Source organism: Orycteropus afer, unplaced genomic scaffold (genome assembly GCF_000298275.1).
Source record: "Orycteropus afer afer isolate SDZICR_OR568_19922 unplaced genomic scaffold, OryAfe1.0 scaffold00233, whole genome shotgun sequence".
Classification (NCBI taxonomy): Eukaryota; Metazoa; Chordata; class Mammalia; order Tubulidentata; family Orycteropodidae; genus Orycteropus; species Orycteropus afer.
In genome coordinates, this window is record NW_006921820.1 from 4,322,748 (window position 1) to 4,334,481 (window position 11,734).

At 45.3% G+C, this 11,734-nt stretch overlaps 1 protein-coding gene across 1 annotated transcript in view; it reads right to left on the bottom strand.

The window, feature by feature from the left end:
- Positions 1-763: 763 nt before the first annotated feature.
- Positions 764-11,734, bottom strand: part of TBC1D21 (TBC1 domain family member 21) — a 21,983-nt gene continuing 11,012 nt past the window's right edge. Inside the window, exons 2-11 of the mRNA XM_007948984.1 lie at positions 7,651-7,752; positions 7,410-7,513; positions 6,835-6,929; positions 6,209-6,319; positions 5,994-6,094; positions 4,895-4,991; positions 4,429-4,529; positions 3,392-3,508; positions 1,139-1,222; positions 764-796 (exon numbers count right to left, since the gene is read on the bottom strand). Coding sequence (XP_007947175.1) covers positions 764-796; positions 1,139-1,222; positions 3,392-3,508; positions 4,429-4,529; positions 4,895-4,991; positions 5,994-6,094; positions 6,209-6,319; positions 6,835-6,929; positions 7,410-7,513; positions 7,651-7,752 — 945 coding nt within the window. The remainder of the gene's footprint in view (positions 797-1,138; positions 1,223-3,391; positions 3,509-4,428; positions 4,530-4,894; positions 4,992-5,993; positions 6,095-6,208; positions 6,320-6,834; positions 6,930-7,409; positions 7,514-7,650; positions 7,753-11,734) is intronic.

Below are 11,734 nucleotides of genomic sequence, written 5' to 3' on the forward strand. Positions count from 1 at the left end.
GGTGTGTTATCAAAGGGGTGAATGGAAATGAAGAGACACACATACACAGGAGCAAGACAGATACCACGTGGAGATGCGTCTAAAAGCCAAGGAACACCAAGAAATACCTGGAGCTGCCAGAAGCTGGAAGAGACAAGGAAAGGTCTTCCCCTGGAGCTGACAGAGAGCACAGTCTATAGACGCCCTGAATTCAGACTTTTATCCTCCAGAACTGTGAGATAACCTTCTGTTCTTTAGCCAACAGAATCTACTGTTATCAAGTTGTTTCTAATCTTTATGGAAGCAGATTGCCTCATCTTCCTCTTGCAGAGCACCTGGTAGGTTTGAACCACTGACCTTCTGGTTAGCAACCAAATGCCTTTCTCACTACACCACCAGAGTGCCTTTCTGTTCTTTAAAACCACTTCTTTTGGGTGCTTTGTTATGACAATCCTAAGAAATTAAGACCGTTGCTGACAAAATGTTCCCTTCCCAGCATGCACCCTCTCTCTAGCCCTCACAATCCCTCTTCTTATCCATCAAGTCTCTCTTCTTGTTGTCTTTGTCCATGCAATTCCCCATCCCTACCACAACCATCAAGGCCTTCCACAGTCAAAGGAGACATCCGACCACAAATCTTACTCCAAGAGGTTTATTCTACTGCAGCTGTATTATCTACTCCCTCACCCTAGCACCCCATAGGCCTTGATCCTGATTTCAGGGCTGAAGGGCAACCTTCATCCTATCCATTGGGAGCGCCTTTCCATTGTTGGTGTTGGTGTCCTCAGAGAAAGAAATCCTTTAATGGCTGAGGAACCTGGGGGGAAAGAGAGGAATCCATCATGTGAAGGGGGTACAGACAGTGGTCTGTTGCTCTCATTCTTCAGTGACGTTCTTTTGAGCCCCTGGGTGCCCAGCCCTGTGCTCAGCTCCATGGTAGGGACACAGGGGTGGAGGGCCCTGTCCCCAGGAAGCAGTCTACTCAGGGAGATAACAGTTGCACCATGGAGAAGACCAAACAGAGCATTATCTGGTGGGGCTGGTGGTAGAGTGTGGCACAAACTATGTCTCTGAAGCTGAAAATGCCTGGCTGTGGTTGAGCTTGGGAGACCAGGGAAGGCTTCCTGGAGGAGGAGGACAAATAATATGGGCAACTTACATCATTTTGCATGAGCTCAGCATACACCATGCAGGCTGCAGAGATCAGCTCATCAGCATCAAGGTCAACGAGATTGTTGCAGGCCTATCCAGGGAAAAAGTGGTGGTGGGAGGGAACAGGTCTCTCTGTGCACTTGGGCACAGACAGCTGCTTGCAGTACTAAGAGAAGAAAGCTGCTGTTCATGATGACAGTAACGAGAAGCCCCCTAATCCCCACCCCCCACCAGCATGGCACAGTGCCTGAAAAATCACCATTAGAATTTTATATTTTGGGGAAAGGGATGGTAAATGTAGTTTTCATACTGAACTCTGGGGAGTCCTGGAGTTCCCACCAAATGCCTCAGGGGCTTCTTGGGAAGACTTGGGGGAAGGATGATTTTGTGTTTTATAATTGGGGTACCACCTCAGATTTTTTTTTAATTGAGGTAAAATTTGCATAACATAAAATTAAAAAAAAAAAAAAAAAAACACCTCCAAATTAACCATTTAAAAATGTGCAGCTCAGTGGCATTTCAGGAGCTCTGGTGGTGCAATACCTAAGACATTTGACTGCTAACCAGAAGGTTGGCGGTTTAAACCCATCAGCCACTTTGCAGAAGTAAGACAGGGCAATCTACTTCTGTAAATATTTACTGCCTCGGAAACCCAATGCATGTCGCTATGAGTCAGAATCAACTCAATGGCAGTGCTTTTTTTTTAAACTAATAAATTAATTTTCGGTTTTCAATGGTATTTAGCACAGTCACACTATTGTATAATATCAGAATATTTCCATCACCCCAAAGGAGACTCCTTACTCACTAAGCAGTAAGCCCATTTCTACATGCCCCACTCCCGCAAATCCCTGGCACCACTCATCTGCTTTCTATCTCTACGGATTTGCCTGTTACGGAATTATACAATTCATAACCTCTTGTATCTAGCTTCTTTTACTTAGCATTTTTTTTTTTTCATTCTGATTTGGGTTCAAATTTACAAAGCAGATTTGTTTTATTCTCAACAGTTCACAAACATTTGATTTCCCAGCCCTGGTCATAATCCCCAATTATAAAAAACTCTCCTCCCCATGGTCCATGTGCCCTTCTTATCTGTGCATTCCTGTCTGTCCAGCTTTCCCTCTACGTGAATGCTGCTCCTCTGATGTCTCATGGCTGATTGATCCAAGGGGTGCATCTCCCTAGGGTAGGTGGGTGCATCTCCCTGGAGTCAGTGTTCTGGTTGTAGGTTTTTCTACTGTTGGGCTAAAAGCCAATCCATGGAAGTGAGTCCATTTCCAGGCCCGAAGGATAACCTGAGGCCATAGTCTCGGAGGTTCCACCAGTTTCTATCTGGCCAGTAATTCTGGTCATTTTTGTGTTTTTGAATTTTGGTCCATACTTTTCCACCTACTGTAACCAGAATCCCCAATTTTGATCCCTTTCCAAGTGGTTAGCATTGGTAGTCAGCCGCTATCTAGTTCTTATGGTCACTTAACATGCTTTTGAGACTCATCCATATGGTAGCAAGTATTGTGCTTCACTCTTTTGTATGGCTGAATAATATTCCACTGCATAGATATACCACATGTATTTACCCATTCATCAGTTAATGGGCATTCTGGATTGTTTTACTTTTTAGCTGTTATGAATACTGCTATAAGTATTTTTGTACAAGTCTTTGTATGAATACTCTTTTCAATTTTTTAAGGTATATACTTAGGAGTAGAATTGCTCAGTCATATAGTAATTCTATGCTTAACTTTTTGAGAAACTGTCAAATATTTTTGAACAAAGACTTCAGCTGCATTTTTAAATGTTGGAAAGCTCTAAGTCTTTTGCCATAGGAAGATACTAGGGCCAAGGAGTGGACTGAGGCAGCTGAACCTAATGGTAAGAAACATTCAAGGCCTTGGTTTCCTTATATGTTGAGTTAGGATGATGACTATTACTACAGCTCCTTCTTTCTCAGGCTTATCATGAGGCTTAAAAGAGCTGTTGTTACTGTTGTTGTTATGTGCCATCGAATTGGCCCCGACTCATGGCAACCCCTCCTTGGGTTTCCGAGACGATATCACTATGGAAGTAGATTGCCTCCCTTCTGAGGAGTGGCTAGTCTATTAAAAACACTCAGCACAGTCCTGGGCATAGTAGGTGCTCAATAAATGTCAGCTCTCATCACTTTAGTACCGATGCCTAGCTCTCCCTGAGCCTGGGTCTTTCAGCCTGGGATGGGGTGGGGAAGCTGTGGACCTCCAGCAGGCCCAAGGGTGCTCACCAGGAGTATGTCGTCACCAGTCATGCTTTCCTGCAGCACCTGCTTGCGTACCATCTGCAGCATGCTATAGGCCACCAGCACCTGGAAGTTCCTGCATGGTTTCCCTGTTAGCAGCACCTATGGATGGCACAGCCCAGCCTGTGCTGTGGCCTGAGATTGCAGGAGGATGAGGTTCCCACCAACCAAATGCCCTGGGCTCAGACTTTCCTGGGCCTTACTATAGATTCACTCATTCATTCCTTCATTCAGGCAAGTGCTCACAGGCACCTCCTAGTTTCTAGTCATTGTGCTGGCTACTGGGGGATTCAGAGATAAAGGCTTCAGGCAACCCATTAGAGGGAGAGAGGGAGGGAGGGATCAATAGTAAGGGCAAAAGAGGGAGAAAAAGAGAGAGAGAGAGAGATACTGGATAAATGTCTTTAGCATTTGAGTGGAGTTTTGACACAGCAAATGGGAATTCAACCCAGGGGCAACACTAAAGGTCTGGAGGTGGTCATGCCCTTGAATATGGAGAACAGCAAGCCAGGAGGGAAGGGTAAGGCAGATGGGACTGACTCATGGGAGCTCTGAATGCCAGGCTGAGGAGTTGGGCTGGATTCCACAGACAGTGGTAGCCATTGGGTAGCACAGTAATGAGTAGTGGACATGCTCCTGGGGAGGTTCATCTGCTGATGGCCCTGGTGACTGTGACCAAAGGACTGCATGTGAGACCTGCCCTTGGAGGCCCCACCTTCTTCAGGAGAGAGGACCAGCAGGGAGCCCGCACCCAGGTGGAGGGGAAGGCTGAAAAATGGGCATGGGAGCAGTGAGGACAGAATGAGCGCTTGGGCGGGGCAGCTGAAGTGTAGAGCCAGACTTCAAACACACAGGCCAAGCAAGCTCTTCTGCCCTGACTGCCCAGCACATGATGCAGGCCACTGACACAATCAAACTCCAAGCTACAAAACTCCAATCAAAGCCAGAAACAAAGCGGGGATTGGCTCCCATGCTGCCTGCAGGATGGGGTCTGCCTCACTGTTCCCAGCTGGGCGCCTTACCTCCCAGAGCCTCCAGACATCATCGAAGGACTTGAAGGCACGCTGGAAGCAGAGGCAGAACCAGGGGAAGAGGGACTGCACAGCCCCCGCGCCTTTTCCTTCTGTGGGAGACAAGTGGGGCGTCAGCCAGGACTGCAGTCAGTGGAAAGCAGGAGAAGACACTCACACGTAATAAAGTGCAAATATGCAGATGAGCCCAAACAACAGAGCATGCAAAACACATGGGAAATTTTTAAAAACATGGCTGTTTCTTTTCCAGCTGCTCTTGGAGAATATTGGGAGTAGATTTTCAACTGTCCAGAGTCCAACTCTATACAGATGAACGCTCCTCCCAGGGATTGGAAAGAAGATAATGACTTTGCCCCCTTACCCCATGATTGCTTTCCCCTTCTGGCCATTGGCTGGATCCTGGACCCCATCCCATGCCTTCAGGAAAGGACAGTGGCAGGAGCTGGGGTCCACTCACTTAGGTGCTCAGCAAACAAAGGGTCCAGGAAGTTGATCAGATTGTTGAGCATGTCCAGATTCTTGCCCACCCCGATGTTGATGACACAGCTGTGCTCCTGTACAAGAGGCATGGGAGGGAAGGAAACTGAGCCCTCCTCGGCTCAAAGGCATCAGAAGAGCAGTCCTGGTTCACCAGTTCCCCAATTCTGGAGGCCCTGTGTGAGTCTGACTCTGGGTGGGGCTCAGGTCTCTGTATACATCTGAGCATCTGTGTGTGTGTCTGTGTGTGGGTGTGTGCATGTGTGCACACGAATGTGTCTGTGTATGGTCAGTGTGTATACACGTGGATCTGTATACGTGCATGTCTGTGTGTGCATATATGCACACAATCCGTCTGTCTGTGCTCTGTACTTGTGTGTGTGTGTGCATTTGTATGAGTGTATGCATGTGGTGCAGATGTATATAGTGTGTCTCAAGGGTGGCTCACAGCCCAGTGAGTTCAGCTATCCCTCTGCCCACCCCGCCCCATACATACATGGGTTGGAGTACACTGAGACAAGGAAAGAGCAGTGAACACATAGCTACAAGGATGGAGAAAGGGTCAAGGGAGGTTTCTGGGCAGCTTCTCACATATGGTGAGGAAAGACTTTCCAGAAAGGGTGTTGCACCTTTAAAACTACACACCCTAGGTAGAGTGGGGGGCATCTGGGGAATACTAGGTCCCCAAGACAAAATTGAAGATGGAAACCTTGAACGTCTGGCTAAGGTCACTGGATTTTATTCTGAAAGCTATAGGGACCATGGAGGATTTGCAGGAGGAGAGCTGTGTTTGGTCAAGGAATGCCAGGAAAGGATGCCGTAACTGAGTCTGGAGAGCTGAGCCCTACAAGGTTTGATGAAGCTGGACCCAGAGCATCCCTCCATCCCCCTCAATTCCAATACCTATCCCCACTCCCCCTAGACACACCCCACTGGGTTTGGCTTCACCCGCCTAACTCCTTTGTGGTACACAGTGCTGTTTCAGGGCTGGGGGAAATGGCTGGGCCTGCTGATGTCTGCTCAACCTCAAGGGGCTGTTTGGAGAATCAGGGGTCTCTGAACTCAAGCCCAACCCTCACCGTTTTCTGCAGGAAGAACTGGAAAAGCCAGAAGGTCTCGTGATCGTGCTCCACCATCAGTTGGAAAAGCATCACCATCTCGTGGAAGCCCTGCTGGTACTCTGAGGTAGAGAAGCCGCCAGTGAGGAGGGGCCAGTGAGAGCACGGAACCTGGGCTTGGGTTGTGAAAAGTCTAAGAAAGTGGAGGTCAAGGAAGAGTTCAACCTCCAGCTCACCTGCCTGGGTGTTGCAGACATAACTCAAGAGTAGGATCTTCTCCAGCCTCTTCTTGTCAATGAGAACGTTGCCCAGGGGGTCTTTATCATAGAGTCTCTGGATATCATACACTAGATTGGGTGGGAGCAAGGAGCAGGTAGGAGGCACCAGACCACCTCCAGCAGAAGGGCCAGCGATGACTTTCTTTCTCCCACTCTAAGAGGAGAGGTGCTAGGAATCCTAGGGAGGGGGCTGACCCACTGGGTCTATCCATCACCACATTATGAGCTGTCTGGGTTTCTCCCCACCTCCAAATCTTGGACCAGGCAGTACCCTCTGCCAAAAATGCCCACTCCTTCCTCTCCATCCAGTCAGATCCAACCTAGTTCAAGGCCAAAGGATAAAAGGAGGGAGGCAATGCAACATGAAAAACATGCACCCAGGGAAACAGACCATGTTGGGTATCTGGGGGCACCCAATGGAGACTGGTGGGTGAATTTGCCAAGATTTAGCTGGCAAAATTCCAGACACATACCAGAGGAGTTCCTGGGAACTTGAGAACCAGCCCTTCCCAGAAATCACTGAGAAAGGGCAACATGGCTTTAAGCTCTGCCGTCTGTTCCTGTCTCCACCCCATTCCTCTCACCAATGTTATTCCGAGTCTCTATGAAGTTCCTGTGCAAGTTTTCCAGTAGGGGCTGGATCTTCTCATACATGTCACATAAGACCTTGTAGTTCTTCCTGTGAGAACAGGACTGAAGCTGAACAAGGTGACCTTCCCCTTCTGGGCTCATGGGGAAGAGCTCAGAGCAGAGACAGCTGCCAGGTCCAATGCCAATACAAGGCAGAGCCCTTGCTCAGGTTGTGCCCCCACCTGTGATGCTTTCCCTCTTCTTTGCCTGTGCCACCCTTAGCCATTCTTATATGTCCTTCTGGAACGCAATAGTGTCCATCCAAGATGTGCACACAGGTCCTCACTCCTCTGAAAGCTGTTTGGAGGAGGTGCACTGTTCCATCAGGGCCTTGAAGGCTTGGTAGGGTTTTGACAGGCAGATGAGGGGAGACCATTGAGGATGGAAAGGAAAAAGTGAACCGAAGTTCTCTCAGAACAAGAAGTCCATATCAGAGAAAAACAATGAATCCACCAGGCTGGAGTGAACACCCTCTCCCACTTCCATCACCACTCACGCACCCTCCAACAGAGGATCTAGAATGCTCTACCTCCTCACGCTGTCCACTGTGAGCCGCTCATCCCGAGAACTCTGCCATGAGTAGTAGCCTGTGAGGAACTTCCATGCTTCCGTCCTCACAAAAGGGTGCAGGCCCTGGGGTGGGTAGAGGGTGGGGGGTCATGGGTCCTCTGATACCTGCTTAAAGGGCCCCTCCCAATGCCACCCCTTTCCCCTTGCCCACACACTCCCCCAGGTCCAGGGCGCAGTCAAGGGTAACTTGGGGACCTTACTCTTTCCAGGATGTTAACACAAATGAAGTCCCGTGACTTGGCCAAGTGCCCATTCTCATCAAAGAAGCCATCCCATTCTGTCTTGTCAATGGGTGGCTTTCTCTTTGCCTGCAAGGACAACCACACCAGCCCTCTGTTAAGAACCTTTGGCTATTCTTTTCAGTATGATTTTTAAATGATAGGCTCTGGATGTTGCTATTTGAATCACAGTTCACAGCCTCTGACTCACTCTGGAACTCTATCCTGAGGAAATTACAGAAAATATATAGAAAAACTGTTATGTGCACAATAATTTTCATTGCACATTACTTACCAAGATGAAAAATGCAAGTGCTTTAAATGTTCTGCAATAGGGGGATAGTTAAGCAAACTGTGGTTTGTATACTCAATGGAATATGGTAAGTCATACAAAATGATGCTTACAAGGAATGAATAATAATCTGGAAAATACAAATGATGATTAAAAAACTGCACAAAATTTTACTTTCAATGTCTATCTTCTCTGTGTTATATGCTCTGTATATGTATGTATGGTATACATTATACAAAACCAAACCCACTGCCATCGAGGTGGTTCCAATTCATAGTGACATTTTAGGACAGAGTAGAACTAACCGCCCCATAGGGTTTCTAAGGCTGTAAATCTTCACAGAAGCAGACTGCCTCAACTTTCTCCCACAGAATGGCTAGGGGGTTCGAGCCACCAATGTTTTGGTTAGCAATCCTATGCTTTAACCACTATGTCACCAGAATGCCTTACATTAGACAAAGTATACTATTTAGCCTCATACATATTGCATTAACTACTAGTAAAAATTCTGTTTGAAAAAATGCACACACACTCCCAAAAAAGTACTATCTTTGAGTCATTGGATCACAAGTCATTATTTCCCTTTTCCTTGTATTTAAAAATTTTTAAATAAATGAAAAGTCAACACATTCATGGACCCCATTTTATCTTTCTTGGAGGAGTAAAACAGTCACCACAAGGAATGTTTTCTGGTTTAGATGAGAGGGTGTGTGTGCGTGCACGCGTGTGTGTGCGCTCATGCACACGTGCACCTATGTCAGGGGACAGGGGAAGGGGTGGAGGGAGAGGTGAGTATACTACCTGCAAAGCAATTTTAAAAGTTCAGAAAACTAAGACTTGTGGTTCCTATTGGAAAGGGGTTAGGGGAGATTCCCTTCTTGCTAAGGTATTCCCTCCAATTGGATACAATTTCTTGAAATGACACATTGCAGATGTAAAGATGTTGATGGAGAGAGCTTGGCAGGTGATCAGACATGTCAGACATACATCCTCCTTCTGGTGGCACAGTGATTAAAGCACTGGGCTGCTAACCAAAATTGGTGATTTGAACCCACCAAACTGTTCTGCAGGAGAAAGATGTGGCTTGCATAAAGATTTACAGCCTGGAAACCCTGTTTCCATCTTATAGCGTCACTATGAATCAGAAATGACTGGATGGCAGTGAGTCTTTTTTTTTTTTTTCCCTAACTGTCCATTCATACACCCCTGAATATGCCCACATGTGGCTCAAACTTTAATTTGCATATGAGTGACCTGAGAATCTCGTTAAAATGCAGATTTTGGTTCAGTAGGCTTAAGGTGGGGCCCAAGAGGATGCATTTCTAACAAGCTTCCCAGTGATTGCTGATGCTGCTGGTCCATGAACCACAAGAGTAACAAGGTACTAGAAGACAAAACAGCTCTGTAAACTAAAAATTTGGGATAATTTACACTAACTGCATGTTTGATGAGGATGGATCGAGAACCATACTCTTTATTTATTTATAATCTGTGCCCCTCAAGGATACTCTTTTTTTTTTTTTCTTCATTTTTGCAGTGTTTCTTACCCTCCCCTCCCACCCCTGGTGACCACCCAAGAAAGCTTCCTTCTGTACATAAACCTTTCCTTGACTTTTTACAATAGCAGACTAATGGAATATTTGTCCTTCTGTGATTGACTTATTTCACGCAGCATAATGTCCTCCAAGTTCATCCATGTTATGTGGTGTTTTGCAGATTCTACATTATTCTTTAGTGTTGCATAGTATTCCATTGTGTGTATATACCATAGGTTGGTTATCCATTCTTCTGTTCATGGGCACCTTGATTGTTTCCATCTTTTTGCTATTGTAAATAGTGCTGCAATGAACATGGGTGTGCATATATCTATTAATGTTCTACTTCTCACTTCTTTAGAATATATACCCAGTAATGGGATTGCTGGATCAAATGGTATTTCTAATTCCAACTTTTTAAGGAATTGCCATACTACTTTCTACAGTGGTAGCGTCATTTGACAGTCCTACCAGCAGTGTAAGAGAGTCACAATCTCTCTACATCCTTGTCAGCATTTGTTATTTTCTGTCTTGTTGAATTTTGCTATTAGTGCAGGAGCCAGATGGTATCTTGTTGTTGTTTTAATTTGCATCTCTCTAATGGCTGATGTAACAAATTTGTCCTGGAAGAAGGGTAGCTGGAATGTTCCTTGGAAGAGAGAATGGCCAGACTTAATCTCACTTACTTTGATCATGTTGTCAGAAGGGACCATTTTCTGGAGAAGCATATCATGCTTGGTAAAGTGGAGGGTCAACGAAAAAGGGGGAAAGCCCTCAACAAAGTGGACTGACACAGTGGCTGCAACAATGGGCTCAGAGATAGCAAGGATCATGAGGCTGGCACAGGATCTAGCAGTGTTTCATTATGTTGTATATATGGTTGCTATGAGTAGGAGACAACTCCACAGCACCTAACAACAACAACAACAACAATGGCTGACGATCACAAGCATTTCTTCATGTGTTTTTTGGCCACCCGAATATCCTCTTTGGTGAAGTGTCTATTCATGTCTTCTGTTCATTTTTTAATTGAATTGTTTTTCTTTTTGTTGTTGAGGTGTTGGAGTTTTCTCTAAATTTTAGAGATAAGTCTCTTGTCAGATATGTTGTTGTCTATTTTTTTTTTTCCAATCTGTAGATTCTCTCTTTACTTTTTTGAAGAAGTCTTTTGAAGCACATAAAAATTCAGTTTTCAGAAGGTCCCATTCATCTAGTTTATCTTCTGCTCTTTGTAAATTTTGAGTTATGCTGTCTATTTATGCCATGAATTATTGTTCTTCTTAGGTGCCGTCGAGTCGTCTCCTACTCATAGCCACCTTATGCACAGCAGAACGAAAGACTGTCCGGTCCTGCACCAGCTCCACGATCTTTGCTATACTTGCGTCCATTGCCGTAGCCACTGTGTCAGTCCATCTCGTTGAGGGCCTTCTCCTCTTTTGTTGACCCTCCACGTTACCAAGCATGACATCCTTCTCCAGGGAATGGTCCCTTCTGACAACATGATCAAAGTAGGTGAGACGAAGTCTGGCCATTCTCACTTCCAAGGAGCATTCTGGCTGCACCTTCTCCAGGACAGATTTGTTAGATCTTTTAGCAGTCCATGGTACTTTCAGCATTCTTTGCCAGCAACATTCATCAGGTAATGTGGCAGAAAGTTGGGGGGAATAGGCAATGTTGGGCTGTGTCCCAGGGATCTTTAATTCTAAGAGGAAATGCATTAACTTTAGGAACACATTTCCATATGAATTTTAGTAAATTTGTCAATTTCTATTAAAAAAAAAAAACAGCTATGACTTTGATTGGCATTTGTGTCTTCACACCATTAAGTCTTCCAACCCATGAAAGCAGTATATTATTCCATGTATTTAGGTCTTTTAAAATTTATTTCTGCAATATTTTGTAGTTTTCAGTGTACAGGTCATATATTTTGTCAGATTTATTCCAAACTCTTTCAGATTTTTTATTCTATTGTAGATGGTATTGTTTTTTAAATTTTAATTTCCAATTGTTTGTTGCTAGTATATAGAAATATAATGGATTTTTATATCTTAATCTTGTACCCTGAAATGTTCCTAAACTCATTTATTAGTTCTAGTATCATTTTTATAGCTTCGATGGGATTTTCTTCATTGGCTGTTGTTGTTGTTGTTTGCTGTCGAGTCAGCCCTGACTCATAGCGACCCCTCCTTGGGTTTCCGAGGCAGTATCACTACGGAAGTAGGATTGCCCAACCTTCCTT